General features: G+C 45.6%; 1 protein-coding gene across 1 annotated transcript in view; it reads right to left on the reverse strand.

Moving 5' to 3' along the window:
- The window catches only part of scn5lab (sodium channel, voltage gated, type V-like, alpha b), a 283,003-nt gene that overhangs the window by 36,731 nt on the left and 221,811 nt on the right, over positions 1-24,461 (reverse strand). Inside the window, exon 23 of the mRNA XM_056299257.1 lies at positions 137-291. Coding sequence (XP_056155232.1) covers positions 137-291 — 155 coding nt within the window. The remainder of the gene's footprint in view (positions 1-136; positions 292-24,461) is intronic.

A 24,461-nucleotide genomic window follows, 5' to 3' on the forward strand; every position in this document is an offset into this window, starting at 1 on the left:
ACAGATAGACAGATAGACAGATAGATAGATAGATAGATAGATAGATAGATAGATAGATAGATAGATAGATAGATAGATAGATAGATAGATAGATAGATAGATAGATAGATAGAGACAGGCAAACAGACAGACAGACCAGAGCTCCGGAGCTGAGAAGAATCATGAAGATGATGAAGGATTCAAACCAGCTGTGTTCAACAATCTGGTAGCAGGTCTTCCTCAACCTCCACCAAGCCTGACCCAAACCGTCTGTAGTGTCCACCTCACAGCAGTGAAACCTGTGCACACACACTGCAGAGACAGACAGACAGACAGACAGATAGGGGTTGAAAAATACAGTGAGAAATAGACAGAGAGACAGACACACTCAGAGATAACAGTATAGAGACACAGTTATCATGACATACAACTAATGGTAAAAGGTCAATTTACAAAACAGAGTGGTTATTCTTACTTCCTTTAGTTTTGGTGGATTTGGCATCATCTGGTAGTCACAATAGTTTGTTTTCATTTCGCCAGTACCAGAGATTCAATCGAAACGAACATGATCTTGAACGTGCGGAAATATTTGATGGTCACAAATTTTTATGCAGCACGAGCAAGACAATCTCACAGTGGCATGCATATTTTTTAGACAGCAGACTGATCAACAATGTCATCTCATCTCATCTCATCATCAGCCACTTCTCCGGGGTCGGGTTGCAGTGGCAGCAAGCTAAGTAGGGCACTCCAGACATCCCTCTCCCCAATAACACCCTCCAGCTCTTCCTGGGGGATCCCAAGGTGTTCCCAGGCCAGATTGGACATGTAGTCCCTCCAGCGAGTTCTGGGTCTACCCCGGGGTCTCCTCACAGCTGGATGTATCTGGAAAACCTCCAAAGGAAGGTGTCCAGGAGGCACGAACCACCTCAACTGGCTCCTTTCGATGTGAAGGAGCAGCGGCTCTACTCCGAGCTCCCTCCGGATGTCCGAGCTCCTCACCCTATTTCTAAGGCTGAGCCCAGACACCCTACGGAGGAAACTAATTTCAGCCACTTGTATCCGCGATCTCACCCTTTCGGTCACTACCCCAAGCGCATGACCATAGGTGAGGGTTGGAACAAAGACTGACTGGTAAATTGAGAGCTTTGCCTTCTCGCTCAGCTCCCTCTTCACCACAACGGTCCGGTACAACGTCCACATTACTGCGGATGCTGCACCAATCCTCCTGTCTATCTCATGCTCCATTCTACCCTCACTTGTGAACAAGACCCCAAGGTACTTGAACTCCTTCACTTGAGACAACAACTCATCCCCAACCCAGAGGGAGCAATCCACCATTTTCTGGTAGAGAACCATGGCCTCAGACTTGGGAGGTGCTGACTCTCATCCTGGCCATTTCACACTCAGCTACAAACCACCCCAGTACATGCTGGAGGTTGGGTTCTGACGAACCCAACAAAACCACATCATCTGCAAAGAGCAGAGATGCAATTCTGAGGTTCCCAAAATGGACACACTCCTCACCTTGGCTGCGCCTTGAGATCCTGTCCATGAATATCACAAACAGAATCGGAGACAAGGGACAACCTTGGTGGAGTCCGACACCCACCGAAAACGTGTTTGACTTTGTGCCGAGGATGCGGACACAGCTCTCACTTTGGTTATACAAGGATCAGATGGCTTGTAGCAACTGCCCCGGTACCCCGTACCCCTTGAGGAGTGCCCCAGGGTACACGGTCGTAAGCCTTCTCCAAGTCCACAAAACACATGTAGACTGGCTGGTCAAATTCCAATGCCCCCCTCAGCACTTCCGCAAGGGTAAAGAGTTGGTCCGTTCTTCCACGGCCGGAATCTGCATTGTTCCTCCTGGATCCGAGGTTTGACAATCGATTGGAGTTTCCTTTCCAGCACCCTAGAGTAGACTTTCCCAGGTAGGCTGACCAGTGTGATGCCCCGGTAATTGGAGCATACCCTCCGTTCCCCTTTTTTAAATATTGGAACCACCACCCCAGTCTGCCACTCCACAGGTACTGTCCACGACCTCCACATGACACTGAAGAGGTGTGTCAACCAAGACAGCCCAACAATGTCCAGAGCCTTCAGCATCTCAGGGCGAATCTCATCCACACCCAGCGCTTTGCCACTGAGGAGCTTCTTAACTACCTCACAGGCCTCTGCCAGGGATATGGGTGGGGCTTCCCCCGAGTCCTCAGACTCAACCTCCTCCACTGAGGATGCGTTAGCCGGGTTCAGGAGCTCCTCAAAGTGTTCTTTCCACTGTCCGACAACATCCCCAGTCTGCGTCAGCAGTTCCCCTCCCGACTGAACACAGCCTGAGTCAAGCCCTGCTTCCTCTTCCTGAGTCAACAATGATGAATCAACAATGTCATCCAACACAGAAACAACGAGCAACATATCTTTCCATATAAAACATTTCATTAAACCTTATTAAAAACTGGATAATGTTTAGCTTTGCATTTTAGTGATTATCACTTGCTCTTCTGCATTCAGTACGCAACTCCCTTCTTTTCCTTTTGTGGCAGACTCTACACATTTCCTGTGAAAGCACAATTAGATTTGAAAAGTTGATGAGAATGGCGGACCCCACGGGCATCAATGAAAATAACATATAGGGGAACAATTACACAGCACTAAAACACTGAATGGCTGTTGCTCAAAAATGCCAGTGGGAAAAGTATCAAAAATAATACTTTTAACATGGAAAAAATATGGATAACCACTTTAGCATCCATTTTAACAGAAAGTCATTAAAATAAACATGAAATTATTTTAATGGATTCATTAAAAAGCCAGTTTGTGAAAGTGTAGAACAGGAACTAGAGATCTTTTCTGTCACGAGGTGTTTCACTGTAAGCTGTCAATCATTTAGCAGGAGGACCGGCAGAGATCCTGTGTGCTGCGATGAGAGACGAGCTGCCAGAGTGACGGTGGCTGCTGGCTGAAGAGAAATAAAGATAAACAGAGGACACGAGTCCCAGCAAGCCTCTATCAGGTCCTCACCGGCTCACCAAACTGCACTCAGACACTGTGTGTGTGTGTGTGTGTGTGTGTGTGTGCATGTGAGAGGAAGGGTTTTAAAGCATGAACAGATGTAGTCCTGTGGTTTGTGCATGTGCGTTTGTTTTTGTGTGTGCATGCGTATCTCAGATTAGAGGAGAGACAGCGAGAGCTGAGGAAAAACGGATAAATCAGAGAAGGAAAATACAAACGTTGTTTTTCCACAGCAAGGCTGAATGGTTCTGTGCACAAAAAGAAACCTTTCCGATGGAATTAGTGTACAGTCTGGCATGGAATGGATCCAAACCGTGTTAATTTCTGGATTTTCGGCACCGTTTGATAACCGTGCTGAACACAGCAAGTTCGTGGTGGTGGGTGGGGCTTAATGACGTCGGTATTCAATGATTGGTTCCATGTTCACATCTGTTGGCGTCACATCTGATTTGGTGTTGATAGCCTACGATGCCATTATAACGTCCTGCACTGATCATACAGCACAGACTGACATCACAGCCAGCGAAAACAAAACATGACCTAAAATGTCTGAATCCATGTTGTGGCGTATGGAGGAGACGTGTTACGTGTGTTACGTAGATGGACACCATTGCATCATGGCATCGTTTGTTGCAGTCATGCACTGTACCGAAGCCTCGGTACAGCGCCCTCTAGTACTTTATTTTTTTTGTTTATTCTCTGTGTGCCCATTTATTCAAACCTGATTACTTTCACTAGAGAAGAACTGCTTAACATCAGGCAGTTTACCCCTGATAGTCTTCCTCAGTTTTCATAAACCCGGAAAGTTTTTTGGAAATCTTAGCTGGAGGTACAGCAATGGCAACAGGCATGGCTATAAATCCATGAATACTGGGATGGCATCCAGCGCTTTACCTGTGCCCCCGTCCACAGGGTTAGTGGTTGTTTCAGGAAGGGCATCTGGTGTAAAATGTTGCCAAATCATTATGCGGATCGATAAGACCAGCATCGGTGCTGTGCCCTCACAGGGTACCGATGGAAACCATCAAATCTATTGTGGCGACCCCTGGGAAACAGGGAAGAAGCTGAAAGAAGAAGAAGGAGTTGGAGGAACAGCAGCTCTCTGTGGGACATGGAGGCGACGCAGACGGGGGAAGTGCGCCCGTGTGCTGGTGAGGCTCTGGCAGCAGAGATTTTGATCTGCACTCCCAGTGATTCACCTGACAAAGCTCTGCACCATCCCCAAAAACCTGGATGAGCTGCTTCTCCTCAACGGGACGAACAAAGACATTACATGTTCTGCTGCCCTTTGTGTCACTGAAACCTGGCTCAGTGAAGCCACCCCAACAGCGGATTACATCTGCCGGGCTTCTGCCTACACCGAGCGGATTGTGTTATGGCACTATGGGGAAAAGCAAAGGGCAGCGGAATCTGCTTCTATATAAACGAAGGTTGGTGTAGAGACGTCATAGTGTTAAGTAAACACTGCAGCTTGAACTTGGAGTCACTGTTCATAAACTGCAAGCCATTTTATTCACCGCGGGAGTTTTCATCCTTCATCCTGGTTGGTGTTTACATCCCAACCAAGGACAGCGTGAATGGCACACTGCAAACCCTGGCTGACCAGATTACCGGCTTGGAACAAAAACATATGGTCTTATAATCCTTGGGGACTTTAACAGAGCAAAATTAAACCATGAACTACCAAAATACAGACAGAATAGTAATTGTCCCACCAGGGAAAATAACACACTGGACTACAATTCTTAAAGATGCACATCTCGCTGTCCCCCAGGCAGCTTTGGGCACTCTGATCACTGTTTGGTTCATTTTATTGCAACCTACAGGCAGAAACTAAAATCTGCAAAGCCTGTGGTGAAAAGAGTGAGGAAATGGACCAGCGTGGCAAAGCAGGAACTGCAAGACTGTTTAGACTGCACCAATTGGAGAGTATTCGAAGTTACAAATGGCAACCTGGACGAACTAACTGACACGGTGACATCTTACATCAGCTTTTATGAAGACACGTGTGGCTACCAAGACCTTCTGCACATACAATAACAAGCCATGGTTCACAGCCAAACTAAGACAACTCCAACAGGCCAAGCAGGATGCCTACAGCAGTGGGGATAGAGGCCTGTACATGCAGGCCAGAAATTCACTGCCAAAGGAGATCAGAGAGGCTAAAAGAAGCTACATTTAAAAGCTGAAAATGGGTTTTCAGCCAACAAAGGGTGGAGGGGCCTGTAAGACATCACCAACTATAGAAGACCATGCCTTGATGCATGCTCAATAATCCAGGTAAGAAAGTCAAAGAAGGTTGAATCAGTTCATCTGGACACGACGTTTACTGACAGATACGTTCCATCACTCAGCTAAGTGACCTCTTCAGTCTGAACTGCAGGGGTGGGGATTACAAGGGCGGGGGTACCTGCAGTCAGTTTAGACTGAAGAGGTCACTTAGCTGAGTGATGAACCGTATCCGTCAATAAACGTCGTGTCCAGATGAACTAATTCAACCTTCTTTGATATGGAAGACCCCCCCCCCCCCATGGTGAGGCAAACAAAGACCAGGCTGTCCTAAATGGACTGAATGACTTCTAAGGCAGGTTTGAGAGATAATTCACACACCCCCACCAACTTCAGCCCAATGCTGGAGTGTTCATCTGATAAGTTCAATCAATCAATTAATCAAAATTCCTTCATATAAGGGCGTCCAGGTAGCGTAGCGGTCTATTCCGTTGTCTACCAACACAGGGAACGCCGGTTCGAATCCCCGTGTTACCTTTGGCTTGGTCGGGCGTCCCTACAGACACAATTGGCCGTGTCTGCGGGTGGGAAGCCGGATGTGGGTGTGTGTCCTGGATGCTGCACTAGCGTCTCCTCTGGTCGGTCGGGGCGCCTGCCTGGGGGGGAGGGGGAACTGGGGGGGAATAGCGTGATCCTCCCACGCGCTACATCCCCCTGGTGAAACTCCTCACTGTCAGGTGAAAAGAAGAGGCTGGTGACTCCACATGTATCAGAGGAGACATGTGGTAGTCTGCAGCCCTCCGCCGAGCAGCGACCGAGACGGCTCGGAGGAGTGGGGTAATTGGCCAAATACAGTTGGAGAGAAAAAAAAGGGGGGGGGATAATTCATATAGCACATTTCAGATGTTAAATTGTAATGCACTTTAATGCACAGATAAAAAGACAATAAAGAAAAAAGACAAAATGAAAAACAGAAAAAAGAGAAAATAATGAGTCATAAAGTACACTCCTTAAAACAGAGTAAAGAAAACCCAGCAGAACAACATAAAACACTGGTGTGAGTCAGAAGAAAAAACACAACTGAATTAAAAGAGATAAGAGTCAGTAAGCTGGTTGATGAGGTCTCCATGACAACAGGGATGAAGGACACGGCTCCATCAGAAGTGTGCTGGGATGTCAGTTCTAAACACCATTTCTTATTTACTGTATGAAGACCAACAGGAAAAACAAACAGTGTTCAAGTCCCTACAGCCACCATGACTTCACTGCCCTGCTCAAGGGCACATCATCTGAAAGCACACAGGCTGACAGTTGTTGGGACTGGACCAACAGCCCTCTCTCTCTCTCTCTCTCTCTCTCTCTCTCTCTCTCTCTCTCTCTCTCTCTCTCTCACACACACACACACACACACACACACACCTTTCTCTCTTTGATTCAGGCATGTTTGTGTGTGTGTGTTTGTATGCCAGCCTGTGTGTGTGTGTTTGTATGCCAGCCTGTGTGTTTGTGTGTGTTTATATGCCAGTCTGTGTGTGCATGTGTGTGTGTTTGTATGCCAGTCTGTGTGTGTGTGTGTGTGTGTTTGTATGCCAGCCTGTGTGTGCGCGTTTGTATGCCAGCCTGTGTGTGTGTGTATGCCAGCTTGTGTGTGTGTGTGTGTGTGTGTGTGTGTGTTTGTATGCCAGCCTGTGTATGTGTGTGTGTGTGTGTGTGGTTTGAGGCATGTTATATTGCGTAACAGTCATCTATTGGACAGATGTTAGGCATCCGCTCCCTGCAAGAAGTCAACCCAGCCCTCAGTGTGTGTGTGTGTGTGTGTGTGTGCGTGTGTGTGTGCGTGCGTGTGTGTGTGTGTGTGTGTGTGTGTGTGTGTGTGTGTGTGTGTGTATTAGGGCTGCAAAAAAAGGGGTACAGCTCAGTACTGCGGTATTTTGTTCACGATACTTTATCAATTCCCCAGCCCCTCAGATCGATACATAATAAATCCTGTCTTAAACAGATTTCAGTTCAGTGTGTTCAATGACACAATAAGTATAGTTGGTATGCACTTCATGTTATTGATGTTGTGATGTTTGGCATCTACACTGCTGTTGTGTGCAGTGTTCTGTCACACAGTGTGCACTGTGCACTACTAATACACTGCAAATATACTGCTAATACACTGCACACGCACTACTAATATACTGCTAATACACTGCTAATACACTACTAATACACTGCACACACACTACTAATATACTACTAATACACTGCTAATACACTATTAATACACTGCTAATACACTGCTAATACACTGCACACACACTACTAATACACTACTAACACACTGCTAATACACTACTAATACACTGCTAATACACTGCTAATACACTGCACACACACTACTAATATACTACTAATACACTGCTAATACACTATTAATACACTGCTAATACACTACTAATACACTGCACACACACTACTAATATACTGCTAATACACTGCTAATACACAACTAATACACTGCTAATACACTGCAAACACACTACTAATATACTGCTAATACACTGCTAATACACTACTAATACACTGCTAATATAATACTAATAAACTAATACACTACTAATACACTACTAATACACTGCTAATACACTACAAATACACTACTAATACACTGCAAACACAGCTGCTAATACACTACTAATACACTGCTAATACACTGTCATAACACACCTGTCCCGTCACACCTGTCACATCATACCTGTCATGTCACACCTGACACATCATACCCCTCCCGTCACACCTATCACATCATACCTGTCCCATCACACCTGTCACAGGTGATCAGAGTCTGATAAAAGACCACAGAGGGAACAGGTCATTTTCAGCCTCAACTGGAATAAAACCTCACGTCTCAGTCTGTCTGGTAACTAAGATGCTCTTGCTAACTCAACCAAACGAGTCATTCTTTACGCTGTAGTTTTACTTGTGCAGTTTACTGCTCCAAAAGTGACAGTCTAGTTATCAGCCAGGCTTCACCACAGAGTCAAACAGAAACAATTTCAAATAAAATCCTTTTGGAAAAAAAAAAATGAAAAAAATAAACAGACTATGAGGTCAGAGAACCTCCACAGGGTAAATACCCAGAAGAAAAGAGGGCTTGCTGTCATTCAGCTGTTTATTTGCTTCACTGATTGCTTCTTTCAATCTGCGTTGTAATTAGACCTCCTTTCTGTTTCTATGGCGACTAATGGGCTTTTCCCTGATAGGCTGAGCGGGTAATCCAATGAAAATGAGTGACTGGTAATCCGACTCTCAATCGGTCTACTTGGCAGTTATTCTTGTGTGTGTCTGTGTGTGTGTGTAAAAGAGAGAGAGAGAGAGAGAGAGAGAGAGAGAGAGAGAGAGAGAGAGAGAGAGAGACAGAGAGAGGGAGAGAGAGAGGGAGAGAGAGACAGAGAGAGAGAGAGAGAGAGAGAGAGAGAGAGAGAGAGACAGAGAGGGAGAGAGAGAGAGAGAGAGAGAGAGAGAGAGAGAGAGAGAGGTAGAGAGAGAGAGGGAGAGAGAGGGAGAGAGAGAGAGAGAGAGAGAGAGAGGGAGAGAGAGGGAGAGAGAGAGAGAGAGGGAGAGAGAGGGAGAGAGAGAGAGAGAGAGAGAGAGAGAGAGAGAGAGAGAGAGAGAGAGAGAGAGAGAAGAGAGAGAACACACGTGTGTGCATACACATGAGAGCCTCTAATTGGAAGCCGTGTTAGGAAACCGCTCAGCATTATTGAACGCAGCCTTGATAAACACTTGGCTCTCTAAACACTTGAACGCACCTCTGAACGGCTCGTCACATCAGTGGTGATGAACACAAGTCTGATTCTGTGTGTGGAGTACAGCCTGGTTAAAGCAGTCACTTGATGCAGGGAGCAGAACTGACTGGATATTCAGCATGACTCAGAAAACACTACTGATGGATCCCTCACAAATGGGAAGACGACTCTCCAGTTGACCTCAAACACACACACACACACACACACACACACACACACACACACACACATACACAAACACATACAATCTCCGTCTTTTTCTGTTTCTCAAATGCTCAAACACACAAATAGCAAAAACCTCCCAACCTCTTCTCTCTTTTCAGTTTTCTTCTTTTGAGGGGGGGGGGCCTTTTTTTCCCCAGTTGTACCCAGCCAATTACCCCATTCTTATGAGCTGTCCCGGTCTCTGCTCCACCCCCTCTGCTGATCCGGGGAGGGCTGCAGACTACCACATGCCTCCTCCCATACATGTGGAGTCACCAGCTGCTTCTTTTCACCTGACAGGGAGGAGTTTCACCAGGGGGACGTAGCGCGTGGGACGGTCTGATAGGACGCGGCAGTGGGGCAGGCTAAGCTAACTGCTAGCCCATGCAGACCGGCAGTTCTGATAACATTGAGAGCGGTCTGGCGGCGGCCTCGCCTAGTGGTGACTGTGTTTTTGGTGTCGTCATGTGGCGTGCGGAGAGGTGTGTTGAAGGTATCTCGCTGGGAGAGCTGGTGCTGGATCGGGCTGGGAGAGCCTGGTCTGCCGGGACCACGGCCCTGCCTGGAGCTGCGCCTGATGAGGAAACACCGAGGGCGGTCTGACAGGATGCAGAAGCGGGGCAGGTTGAGCCGACAGTCATGCTGGCGTTCGCCCTCTTGGAAAGCGATTTTTTATTTTGGACACTTTGGATATATGTTTTTGTAGTTTGTTGTAGTTTGGATATGTGTGTTCTTGCAGTTTTTGGATGTGTTTTTGTGTTTGCGTTGCACTGCTGTGGACTGGGGGGAACGACGTTTCGTTTCAGTTCATGTGCGCAGGTGCATGGAATGAAACGATGAATACTTGTTCCTGATCCTGAACCTTTTGTAGTCGTTCTCCTGTTCGTAGTGAACTCATGAGAACAGGGAAGTCCAGTTCAGCAGTCGTGTGCCGGCTCACCTTATCAGCCCCACATTAACCACATTACAGTCAGAACAATAGCCCGGCTGTCTGCCAGGCTGGTTCTGTGCCATAAGGCTTACATTATGGCTTCGTTCCCTGCAGCTTGTCGCAGCGCCGGGCTGTAACAGTGACTGTAATGTGATAATCTTTACTAATCTGCTCCTGGTCAGATTATGCTCCCCTATACTGAACTCGGCCAAGAAACACTTCCCACCAACAGCAAATGGCTGCTGATTGACAATATTGAACGCAGCTCGAATAAACCTCTATTGAACACAACTGCTATTGAGCTGGCTCGCAAGTGTAATTCCCAACAATAGCAAGGATGATGGGATATGTTGGCGCCATGCTAAGGTCATTAAGACCTGCTCTCTGGTGTCCAGCTGAAGTCCCTCGTCTACAACTTTATCTTTTTTTGAAAGTTTCTGGGGATCATGCCGCAATTGGCTGATATTTTTTTTGCAGCTGATGGTCGGTGCCATTACAGGTACAGTTTGCCCCGGTGGGAGCAGAACCACTAACACTGGGTGTGTTAGTGTCTTTCTTTTCATCCTGGCACACCGACTTTCAGTAGCGTCTAATTTAAATGATGACAGCATAAATGTGAAGGTACTGGAAGCAGCAGGTTTCCTAATGAAACACCAGTTAAACTCCCAATGCACTGTGGGAGAACCTTCCTCTCTGGGGTCAAATGTTAATCAGCTCAGATGGGAGTTAACCCCTCTGCAAAATAATTAAAAAAGAACACTTCTGTTGCCTACCAACGCGGGGATTGCTGGTTCGAATCCCATGTTACCTCCAGTTTGGTCAGGCGTTCCTACTGACATAATTGACCGTGTCTGCGGGTGGGAAACCAGATGTGGGTAGCGCCTCCTCTGGTCGGTCGGGGCACCTGTTCGGGGGGAGGGGGAACTGGGGGGGGGGGGATAACATGATCCTCCCATGCGCTACGTCCCCCTGGTGAAACTCCTCACTGTCAGGTGAAAAGAAATGGCTGGTGATTTCACATGTATTGGAGGAGGCATGTGGTAGTCTGCAGCCCTCCCCGGATCGGCAGAGGGGGTGGAGCAGAGACCGGGCCGGTACAAAAGGTACAGGGTCAGGAACATGTATTCATCGTTTCATTCCATGCATCTGTGCACATGAACAGAAGAGTAGGGTAATTGGTCGGGTACAATTGGGGAGAAAAAGGGGGGGGCGGGCCCCCACAAAATGTTCTTTTGTCTCATTTGCATATCTCAGAGTCCCAAATTTTAAGGTCAAAATTTGATGTCAAAACCAAATTTTAATTCCGTACAATTCAACTTGATTCAGTTCATTTTTGATGAGCCTGTATTTTGAAACAACGCAGGTTAACTGTTACTGTGAATTGTGTGAGTTTTGCACAACAACACGAGTCGCACCCATGAGCTTTTTTATCATAAAACACTGGGTTGAAAAAGCTGGGCTGCAGTGAAACAAGTGCCTCCCATTATCAGACGTTAACCTTTACCTGCTGAAAAATACACCCCGAGTGTCACAGTACATCCCTGGTAACAGCTGCTACTCTTTTAGTGTTGTGCACAACATCTTTTTTACCTGACAATACATTAAATACCTGACTAGTTTTTTTTTTTTGGGGTATCTTTCTCCCCTTTTCTCCCCAACTGTATCTGGCCAATTGCCCCACTCTTCCAAACTGTCCCGGTCGCTGCTCCACCTCCTCTGCCGATCCAGGGAGGGCTGCAGACTACTCCGATACATGTGGAGTCACCAGCCGCTTCTTTTCACCTGACAGTGAGGAGTTTCACCAGGGGGACGTAGCAGGTGGGAGGATCACGCTATTCCCCCCAGTTCCCCCTCCCCCCTAAACAGGCGCCTCGACCGACCAGAGGCGCGAGTGCAGCGACCAGGACACATACCCACATCCGGCTTTCCACCCGCAGACACGGCCAAATTGTGGCTGTAGGGATGCCCCGACCAAGCTGGAGGTAACATGGGGATTCAAACTGGTGATCCCCGTGTTGGTAGGCAACGGAATAGATGACAGCGCTACCCGGACGCCAATACATGACTATTTTCTTGGCGCTCCTCCTTTAACAACATTTCTGATATCCTTGCTTCAGGGTACTAGGGTAAGATTGGTCTCTGTTGTATTTATTTTGCAATCACACCACCACTCTTAACTCTCTAAACAACCTTCATATGGATGACACCAACAGCTTGATTGACTGACTGACTGATTGATTTATTGATTGATTTGGTTGGTCGGTTGGTCAGTCGGTTGGTTGGTTGAAATCATGAAGCACACTGCATAATTGGATAGGCTGGAGGACAAAATGGCAGCAATCATGGACCCAAAAGAATGAGCAGCAAACAGATTAAATTATCTTTCTCATTCTCTGTTGTATAAACCTGACATGCTGTGGCATGTTATGGATTGATGACTTTTCGTGTGGTGTGTGTCTTCCTCAAGCTAGGGTCCTCTACCAGAGGCCCTGGGAGTTTGAGGGTTCTGCACAGGATCTTATCTGTTCCTAGGACTGCACTCTTCTGGACAGAGATCTCAGATTTTGTTCCTGGAATCTGCTGGACCCACTCTCCCAGTTTAGGGGTCACAGCCCCTAGGGCTCCTATTACCACTGGGACTACTGAGGATTTCACCTTCCACTTTCAATCTAGTTCTTCCCTCGGCCCTTGGTATTTCTCTAGCTTCTCATGCTCTTTCTTCCTGACATTGCCGTCGCTCGAGATTGCTACATCGATCACTACTGCTGTCTTCTGTTGCTTGTCCACCACCACAATGTCTGGTTGGTTAGCCAGCACCTGCTTCTCAGTCTGGAACTTGAAGTCCCACAGGATCTTAGCTCTGCCATTCTCAACCACCTTTGGCATTGTCTCCCATTTGGACTTGGGGACTTACAGACTGTATTCAGTACAGATGTTCCTGTACACGATCCCAGCCACTTGGTTATGCCTTTCGGTGAGCGCTTTCCCAGCTAGCATTTTACACTCTGCAACTAAGTGCTGGACTGTCTCAGGGGCGTCTTTGCACAGCCTGCAACTTGGGTCTTGTCTGGTGTGGAAAACCACTGCCTCAATTGATCTGGTCCTGAAGGCCCGTTCTTGTGTTGCTATGATCAGAGCCGCTGTGCTGTCCTTCAGTGAGGTCTTTTCTAGCCACTGTTAAGATTTCTCTGTATCAGTCACCTCTTCTATCTGTCGATGGTACATCCTACGGAGGGGCTTGATCTTCCATGATACCTCCTCTTCTTCTTCCTCCCCACTCTCTGTCTTCTGCTGTCTAAGGTACTCACTCAGAAGTTCGTTTTGGGGGGGGGGGTCTCGCTGATGTACTCATGGATGTTCCTTATTTCATCCTGGATAGTGGTTCTGACACTCACTAACTCTCAGCCCCCGTCTTTTCACTTACCGTACAGTCTCAGGCTTCTGGACTTTGGTTGGAATCCTCCATGCATTGTGAGGAGTTTGCCTGTCCTGATATCTGTGGCCTTTATCTCCTCTTTTGGCCAGCTTGTCATTCCAGCTGGGTATCTGATGACTGGTAGGGCATATGTGTTGATGGCTTGGATCTTATTGTTCCCATTGAGCTGGCTCCTCAGGACCTGCATCACTCTCTGGAGGTATTTGGCTGACTTCCTTGCTGCCTCCTCGTGGTTTCCATTTGCCTTTGGGACACCCGGGTACTTGTAACTGTCATCACATCAGCCTTACAGCAACCAGCCGGTAGGAAATCAATTTGAAATGGTCGCTGTGTGGCGGACACTAGGGGCTATGCCTCTCACCCAGCAGGGCTGTGAGCTGGGGGCGTGGTTTACGTTCCCGGGCTGTCTGGTGCAAGGTTGTTCCTGTTTCAGTTTGGTTTTGGAGCTGAGGAATAAAGTTCAAACTCGCCTTCGTCTCCTGTGTTTTTCCTCATCCTGCCACAGCTGCCTCGTTTTCACCAATCAGATTAGCCGCGAAACAAAATCTACAGCAACGTTTTAAGTGGTCATATAACTGAGACGGTGTTTCCTTCCTCTGTCTGTGGGGGCAAAAGTCACTCAGCCGTCCAATGATTTCTTCCTGGTCATTTCATCCGCTGATCACGTCAGTCAGACAGCGAGGAATCCTCAGATCATAATGTGACTAAACTTTCGGTCTTTGTTTTATCTTATTTCTTCTTTTATCATTATCCACTATCTACCACAACTAATATCATCATCTGTGCACTTCAAGGGAATGTAAAGCGCACTGCGTTTCAATATATGAAATGTGGTATATCAACAAAGTATGATTGATTTTAATAAACAGGGTTTAGTAGAGAACACTACCAGATCTGTAAGCCAGCTACAAATATAAGAACTGTAATTTGCAGCTAGAAAACACAAAATGAGAATTTGACATGGCTGAGGAGGTTTCCATTTGAACTCAAGCTGACATTTATGTCTGAGGCATTTTGTTGAATCTCACCCAGAGTTTTGATTCCAATTTCATGAATGTTGCAGAAAAACAGTCTGCCAGGAAACTCACTGTCTATTTTTATGGTGTTAGAATGGAAATATGACTTATCTTTATGATGAATGAATCTCCTTTTATACAAACCCCAGTTCCAATGAAGTTGGGACGTTGTGTAAAACATGAATAAAAACAGAATGAAACGATTTACAAATCCTTTTCGACCTATATTCAATTGAATACACTACAAAGACAAGCTATTTAATGTTCAAACTCATAAAACTTTTATTGTTGTTTGCAAATATTCACTCATTTTGAATTTGATGCCTGCAACAAGTTCCAAAGAAGCTGGGACAGGGGCAAGAAAAGACTGGGAAAGTTGAGGAATGTTCAAAAAACACCTGTTTGGAACATTCCACAGGTGAACAGGTTAACTGGAAACAGGGGAGTGTCATGATTGGATATGAAAGGAGCATCCCCGAAAGGCTCAGTCGTTCACAAGTAAGGATGGGGCGAGGTTCACCACTTTGTGAACAACTGCGTGAGCAAATAGTCCAACAGTTTAAGAACAACGTTTCTCAACGTACAATTGCAAGGAATTTAGGGATTTCATCATCAACAGTCCATAATATCATCACAAGATTCAGAGAATCCGGAGAAATCTCTGCACATAAGCGGCAAGGCCGAAAACTAACAGTGAGTGCCCGTGACCTTCGACCCCTCAGGCGGCACTGCATTAAAAACCGACATCATTGTGTAAGGATCTTACCACGTGGGCTCAGGAGCACTTAGGAAAACCATCGTCAGTTAACACAGTTCGCTGCTACATCTACAAGTGCAAGTTAAAACTCTACCATGCAAAGCCAAAGCCATATATCAACACCACCCAGAAACGCCGCCGGCTTCTCTGGGCCGAGCTCATCTGAGATGGACTGACGCAAAGTGGGAAAGTGTGCTGTGGTCTGACGAGTCCACATTTCACATTGTTTTTGGAAATCATGGACGTCATGTCCTCCGGGCTAAAGAGAAAAAGGACCATCCAGACTGTTATCAGAGCAAAGTCCAAAAGCCAGCATCTGTGATGGTATGGGGGGGGTGTTAGTGCCCATGGCATCATGGGTAACTTGCACATCTGTGACGGCACCATTAATGCTGAAAGGTACATACAGGTTTTGGAGCAACATGTGCTGCCATCCAAGCGACGTCTTTTTCAGGGACGTCCCTGCTTATTTCAGCAAGACAATGCCAAGCCACATTCTGCACGTGTTACACCAGCGGGGCTTCATAGTAAAAGAGTGCGGGTACTGGACTGGCCTGCCTGCGGTCCAGACCTGTCTCCCATTGAACATGTGTGGCGCATTATGAAGCGCAAAATACAACAACGGAGACCCCGGACTGCTGAGCAACTGAAGTCGTACATCAGCAAGAATGGGAAAGAATTCCACCTACAAAGCTTCAACAATTAGTGTCCTCAGTTCCCAAACGTTTATTGAGTGTTGTTAAAAGGAAAGGTGATGTAACACAGTGGTGAACATGCCCCTGTCCCAGCTTCTTTGGAACGTGTTGCAGGCATCGAAATCAAAATGAGTGAATATTAGCAAAAAAACAATAAAGTTTATCAGTTTGAACATTAAATATCTTGTCTTTGTAGTGTATTCAATTGAGGTTGAAAAGGATTGGACAATCATTGTATTCTGTTTTTATTTACATTTTACACAACATCCCAACGTCATTGGAATTGGGGTTTGTATATATATATATATATATATATATATATATATCAATAGATGCAGGAAAAAACTTTTAATACATAGCAGTGGACGCTTGTTTCGTGCGTCGTGCACTCATCAGCTGCTAAATGAGTGCACGAAACAGCCGTACTGCTATGTATGAAAAGTTTTTTCCTGCATCTGTATTGATATTCCGCTCCTCATTAGTTGAGCAGAAAAAAAACGCTATATATATATATATATATGTTTTTGTGTGTGTGTGTGTGAATATATATATATATATATATGTGTGTGTGTGTGTGTGTATATATATATATATATATATATAAAGGAGGTCATCAAAGGTCAAAGCCATTGTGTACTGACAGTACAGCGTACTGTATAGGACACTTCCAACTTCCTGTTTGTTTCCACTGCTGACTGTCAGAAATGACAACACACACACACACACACACACACACACACACACACACACACACACACACACACACACACACACACACACACACACACACACACACACACACACACACACACAAAGATTCCTTCTAAATTGAGTCTTGGCTGTTGAGCATCACAACATTAACCAATGTGTTGGCATTTAGGAAACTAATGGACCAGCTAATCTAATGTCTAACTGCCAGCATTCATTTCTGTGTATGTGAGCGAGCGCGAGAGACAGAGCGAACGAGAGAGACAGAGAGAGAGAGAGACAGAGAGAGAGAGACAGAGACAGACAGAGCGAGAGAGCGAAAGAGAGAGAGCGAGAGAGAGGATGACAGTTCATTTCTAGGTCTTGGCTGACAGGTACTTGAATAAAAGCCTGCCCTTGCCATTTTTGTGCCTTGCTCGTCCCATTGGGCGATTGACTGAATATTAAAAAGCCACATTACATCAACAGACGTATAACAGACCAACCGTGGTTTAAACTCTTTTCACCACTGTTTCATGTGGGAACTCCTGAGTCTACCGCCTCTCTGCTGCATCCGGCCCTCTTCTTCATCTCTTTACCATCTCCTATTCATGTCTTCATCATCTTATTCATTTCTTAATCATCCATTCATGTCTTCATCTCCTCTTCATCATCTCCTATTCATCTCTTCATCATCTCCTATTCATGTCTTCATCATCTTCTATTCAAGTCTTCATCTCCTCTTCATGTCTTAATCATTTCATATTCATCTCTTTATCTCCTATTCATTCATCTCATCATCTCCTAATCATCTCTTCATCTCATCTTCATCTGCTATTAATCTTTGTCACTTTGTCTTCGAGTCAAAAATGACCCTAAGACAATCTTAATACCCTAGTGGTGTACAGCTTTCATCGAAATATGAACAAAAACAATGTTTCACTTTTTCTAATGTTGGGGTCCCTCTAGGAAAAGTCATCACATTTCAGGTTGAAAAATATAATTGAGAGTCTTTTCTCTGCTGTTCAACACTGTTATGGGCCTTTTTGACCCGTAAGACAACAGAAGGGTTAAGCGGATGAAGAGTGGAAAGGCAGTTGGTCCAGATGACATACCTATGGAGGCATGGAGGTGTTTAGATGAGATGGCAGTGGAGTTTTTAACTAGATTGTTTAACACAATCTTGGAAAGTGAGAGGATGCCTGAGGAATGGAGAAGAAGCATACGGGTACCGATTTTTAAGAATAAGGGTGATGTGCAGAACTGTAGCAACTACAGAGGTATAAAGCTGATCAGCCACAGCATGAAGATATGGGAAAGAGTAATAGAAGCTAGGTTAAGAGGAGAGGTGACGATCAGCAAGCAGCAGTATGGTTTCATGCCAGGAAAGAGCACCACAGATGTGATGTTTGCTTTGAGAACGTTGATGGAGAAGTATAGAGAAGGTCAGAAGGAGTTACATTGTGTCTTTGTAGATTTAGAGAAAGTATATGACAGGGTGTTGAGAGAGGAGGTGTGGTATTGTTTGAGAAAGTCGGGAGTTGCAGAGAAGTATGTAGGAGTGGTGCAGGGTATGTATGAGGGAAGTGTGACAGTGTTGACGTAGGAGCGACAGATGTGTTCAAGGTGGAGGTGGGATTACATCAAGGATCGGCTCTGAGCCCTTTCTTGTTTGCAATGGTTATGGACAGATTGACGGACGAGATCAGGCAGGAGTCTCCGTGGACGATGATGTTTGCGGATGACATTGTGATCTGTAGCGAGAGTAGGGTGCAGGTTGAGGAGAGCCTGGAGAGGAGGAGGTATGCACTGGAGAGAAGAGGAATGAAAGTCAGTAGGAACAAGACGGAATACATATGCATGAACGAGAGGGAGGACAGTGGAATGATGAAGCTGCAAGGAGTAGAGGTGACGAAGGCGTATGAGTTTGAATACTGTTCAAAGTAACAGAGTGTGGATGAGAGGTGAAGAAGAGAGTGCAGGCAGGGTGGAGTGGGTGGAGAAGAGTGTCAGGAGTGATGTGTGACAGAAGGGTACCAGCAAGAGTTAAAGGGAAGGTTTACAAGATGGTTGTGAGACCAGCTATGTTGTATGGTTTGGAGACAGTGGCACTGATGAAAAGACAGGAGGTGGAGCTGGAGGTGGCAGAGTTGAGGATGCTAAGAATTTCATTGGGAGTGATGAAGAAGGACAGGATTAGGGACCAGTATATTAGAGAGACAGCACAGGTGGGACGGTTTGGAGACAAAGCAAGAGAGACAAGATTGAGATGGTTTGGACATGTGTGGAGGAGAGATGCTGGGTATATTGGGAGAAGGATGCTGAATATGGAGCTGCCAGGGAAGAGGAGAAGAGGAAGGCCAAAGAGGAGGTTTATGGATGTGGTGAGGGAAGACAGGCAGGCGGCTGGCCTAACGGAGGAAGATGCAGAAGACAGAAAGAGATGGAAACAGATGATCTGCTGTGGCGACCCCTAACGGGAGGAGCCGAAAGAAGATATCAATACACATTTTCAGTCAGTATGTGCACAAAAGACACACATATCATCATTTTAATGACCGCCCATTACAAGTTACCCAAAACATTAGCGCTGCTGCTGAAACTGAAATGTGACTAAAGCCCCTGAAGAAACTCTCCTCAAGTTGTCAACATAAACTGTTTCAGAAAACCAATCAGCTTCTGGTAATAAATTACATCATCTACTACGCTGATTTGATTGGACAGTCGAAGAGTTGCCATCATCAGACTGTCAGTTGGTCTTTTTTTGAGTAGTTGCCTATCAACATCATACAAGTTAGCAAGCTAGCTAGCTAGCTATCAATAAAGAGTCTTGTGAACTCAACCTCCAGAGAATCAACTGTGTTAAGCTAAAAGTGTTACAACAAATCAAAGACTTCTGAAACTGCAAAAATGACTTTCCTTACACTGATACTGCACAATAAAACCTGTCTGACTGAATTAAAATCAATGAAATGGAGCTTTAATAAATGGCTGACTTGTTTTTCCTACAATGTCTCGTCACTAAAACAGATTGTGGTGGTCAGAATTGAGCGGCGCATAAATCGACACAAATGCGGTCTTCCTCCAGTTTACCTTTGGAAAAGTGTGTACCAAACACCTGATGACGCGTCAGCGCTGACTCAGCATCATCAGCTGCACGCTCGCTGAAATCTCATCACAATTCATCACATTTAATTAAAGCCACCGTTATTGGGTACTGACAAAAGATTTCCACGTGTTAGCGCAGGGGGTAATCCATCAAATTGTAAAGAGTACTACGATCAGCTTGTCTAAAATTAGAAGATGCAATATAATAGCCTAATATTTTAAGATAAATGGTGTGTTACAGCAAACAACCTAAAATGAGAAACCAGCGACGCTGACCTGCAGGGTCATGGTGGACGTAGGCTGTGTTGTAGGTTTCTTTGCCATGACGTGAAGCTGCGATGTTCACATTGGTGTGACCTCGACGTTTCATAAATAATTAGTCGCAGGAAGCATCCTTTGCGGTGCATAATAACCGGCTGCTGTGCGCTCGCCAATGGACTCACTCTGTCACCGTGACAGGCCAACGCAAACCTGCAGAAACGAAGGCCTGTTCTGTGCTTCCAGAAGTCACCGCATGCTGCAAAGAAACACTGTGTCGGGCAATCTTTATTCTGTTATGAACAACACACACACACACAAGTTCACCCCTGAAAACATATACTCACAAAGTTTGTGAGTCCTTGTGAGAACTCGCCCACACAAACAAAAGCACACACACAAATGCAAATATGCAAATAAGCGCACTCACTGACAAGACCCTCCCACACACACACACACACACACCTGGTGGCTGCCTGCTGCTGAGTTCCGGTACCATATCAGCTGGTTGTGTTCAGAGACAAATGTCTGAATCAGAGACCAGACCCTGAGGAGGACTGAGAAATTCTCTCCTTTACTACACTCTTCTCCTTTCTTTCTCTCCTTCTCTACACGACTGATTCTCGTCTCTGCTCTCCTTCAGTTACTTTAACTCTCTCTAGCCTATTTAACAAACTATCTTTTTCTTTCTTTTTTGTAGAACCCCCCCCCCTTTTCACCCCAATTCACTTTGGCCAATTACCCCACTCTCCCGAGCCATCCCGGTCTCTGCTCCACCCCCTCTGCCAATCCGGGGACGGATGCAGACTACCACATGCCTCCTCCCATACATGTGGAGTCACCAGCTGCTTCTTTTCACCTGACCGTGAGGAGTTTCACCAGGGGGATGTAGCGCGTGGGAGGACCGGGCTATTCCCCCCAGTTCCCCCTCTCCCCCGAACAGGCGCCCCGGCCAACCAGACGAGGCGCTAGTGCAGCAATCAAGACACACACCCACCCACATCCGGCTTCCCACCTGCAGACACAGCCAACTGTGTCTGTTGGGACGCCCGACCAAGCCGGAGGTAACATGGCGATTTGAACCGGCAATCCCCGTGTTGGTAGGCAACGGAATAGACCGCCACGCCACCCGGACGCATTTATATGAATGAACTTTGGTTGATTGATCGATTGATTAATTGATTCATTGACTGAACCTATCAGATAAACACTGCAGCGTTGGCTGGAGCGGGTGGGGGGGTCTGTGAATTTATCTCTCAAACCTGCAATAGAAGACATTCAGGTCCATTAAGGACAGTAACAGTGAGGAGTTTCACCCCTGGCGACAGGCATGGGCGCAAGTCCAAGAATACTGGGTTGTATCCAGCACTTTACTTGTGCCCCCGTCCATAGGGTTAGTGGTTGTGTCAGGAACAGCATCAGATATAGAACTTTGCCAAGTCATTATGCGGACTGACAAGACCATACCAGATCAGTCAAGGTTCCATGCTGCATCGGTCAAGGCCCGGGTTAACAACGACTGCCATTGGTGCTGTGCCCTCACAGGGTGCTGATGGAAACTATAAAATCCATTGTGGCGACTTCTGAGAAACAGGGAACCAGCCGAAAGAAAAAGTGAGGAGTTTCACCAGGGGGACACAGTGGGATGATCATGCTTTTCCCCAGTCCCCCCCGAACAGGTGCCCCGACTGACCAGAGGAGGCGCTACTGCAGCGACCAGGACACATACTCACATCCGGCTTCCCACCTGCAGACACGGCCAATTGTGTCTGTAGGGACGCCTGACCAAGCCGGAGGTAACACGGGGATTCAAACCAGCAATCCCAGTGTTGGTAGGCAACGGAATAGACTGCCAAGCCACCTGGATGCCCCTTTTCTTTCTCACTATAGTCCTAAATCACAGTATCATTCTCAAGCATGCAGTAAAAAACAGAGAAAGACAGTAGACAATATAATCTATGCTTTCCTCTATTCATTTGTCCATAATATTCTCTCTCTCCGATGAGTACATGCTTGCAAAGCAAATCCATGTCTGCTGAGTCAGGCGGGAGGCAGCGGTGTTTGGGTCATGTGTGACTCTCACCTGGGTGAGCAGGTATGAACACATTAATCTAACTGTGAAAGAACTGGTTCAGGTGATTAGATACAACCTCCCCTCAGCAACATTGACTTTTCTTTTCTTCCACTTTTGCTTTGTCTTGAAAGTTTTGTTTTGGTTTGATTTGATTGATAAAGTATAAGAAAGGGGTAGGACCAGAAAAGTTCTTTACTTCATCCTACGCCCTTTTCGAACATGGTCCAGTTATTACTTGTGTTGTTACAGAGAGTTTGCAAAATATGTTCACTATTATTTCCATTTGTTCTTGTATTCCTGCCTGTGTATTTTATTTTGTTATTTTAGCATGTTTGAAATAAAATCAATCATCAATCATCATCAGAGTTGTGTATCAACAACTTTCAACCCATATAGAAGAAAACCATCTATATGAACCTTTTCAATTGGCTTTCAGGGCCTGTCACTCCACTGAAACTGCTCTGACCAGAGTGTTGAACGATGTTTTACTAGCTACGGACTCTGATTCCACTTCTGTGCTTCTACCACTGGAGCTCAGTGCAGCATTTGACACCATCGATCACTGTATTTTATTAGACCGAATAAATTGTAATTTTGGTGTCTCTGTCTGCTACAATAATATTACACCAAAATTCTCTGACATTAAAATGTCATACCCCAGGGCTTGGTTCTTGGCCCTCTACCTTTCTCGCTTTATATGTCACCTCTTGGTCAAATTATACACAGTCATGGAATAAAATTCCATTGCTATGTGGATGATACTCAGCTGTATGTAACTATAAGGGCTGATGATCATACTCAAATGACTAATTTAGAGGCCTGGCTTGGCTGTTGTGAAAATTGGCTGTCACTAAATTTTCCGCTTCTAAATTAGGATAAAACAGATGCTGGTCATATGCCCTGCTAGACACAGACACCAATTTGATCAAGTTACAATAACAATCGGCAACTCTGTGATTTCACAGTGAGGCAGCCAAAAATCTTGGTGTTGCGTTTGATCCCAGTCTTTCATTTTTCTTTTGATAAGCATATGAAAGAAATCACCAAGACTGCCTGTTTTCACTTATGTAACATAGCTAAAATCCGGGCTTTCCTGTCCATGGCTGATGCAGAGACTCTAATTCATGCATTTGTTTCATCCAGACTTACTTACTGTAATGTTCTGTTTTCAGGTCTGCCACATTCTAGGATTAAAAGTCTTCAGATGGTTCAGAATCCTGCAGCTAGAAACCAAACTAAAACACTTTTTTTCTTTCTACCATATTACACCAATTCTTGCCTCCCTTCATTGGCTTCCTAACCATGTTAGATCAGAATACAAGGTGCTTCTGCTGACTTATAAAATCCTAAATGTGCTTACCCCATCATACCTGTCTGATCTCCTTAAACCTTACATGCCATCTGAGCTCTCTGTTCTCAGAATACAGGGCTCCGTTCTTGTGGAAAAAGCTGCCTGCTGCCGTCAGACAATCAGTCTGTTGAGTCCTTTAAATCCAAACATAAAACTCATCTTGTTGCCTTAGCCTACAACTAGTTGCCTTTCAGCTGAGTACTTCAAAACCTGTACTGCATGGCGGGTCGGTTTCTGTCTCAATGAATTAACCAACCACTGTTCTGTTGACGAGATTATAGAGTAAAGATTATTGCAAACTGTTCTCTTTTCTCACGTCTTTCTCTCTCTCTGAATGACGTCTTCTCCTTTCTCGTCTTCTGTTAGCGAATGGTGTGAACAGAGTCTCCCCTGTTTGCACATGCAGTCTGTCCTCCTCCCAGGTCACCATGGTGATGGTGGTCGCCACCTGGACACTGCTTGGCATCCACCTCATCATATTCTTCGTATATCTTATATTTTCATTATAATTTTGTTATCCTCTTTCAATGTTATATCCTTCTCTCACTGTGATGTGTGACTGATGTTCTTGTGATGTTCTTGTCTCTTCTCCCATGTACGTGAATGGTGTGATGTGAGTCTCTTTTGTGTCCATGTGTAGTCTGTCCTTCTGTCAGGTCTACATGGTGATGGTGGTCACGTGGCTCAGGTCCTTGGCTGTTCTGGTGGCATCTGGACACTGCTTGGCATCCTCCTCATCATATTCTTCGTATATCTTATATTTTCATTATAATTTTGTTATCCTCTTTCAATGCTGTATTCTGCAAATTGTGTACAACATCCATTGTACGTTGTCCGTCTTCGGAGAGAGATCCTCCTCTGTTGCTCTCCCTGAGATTTCTTCCTATTTTTTCTCCCTGTTAAAGGGTTTTCTTAGGGGGTTGTTCC

This window comes from Lampris incognitus, chromosome 19 (genome assembly GCF_029633865.1).
Source record: "Lampris incognitus isolate fLamInc1 chromosome 19, fLamInc1.hap2, whole genome shotgun sequence".
Classification (NCBI taxonomy): Eukaryota; Metazoa; Chordata; class Actinopteri; order Lampriformes; family Lampridae; genus Lampris; species Lampris incognitus.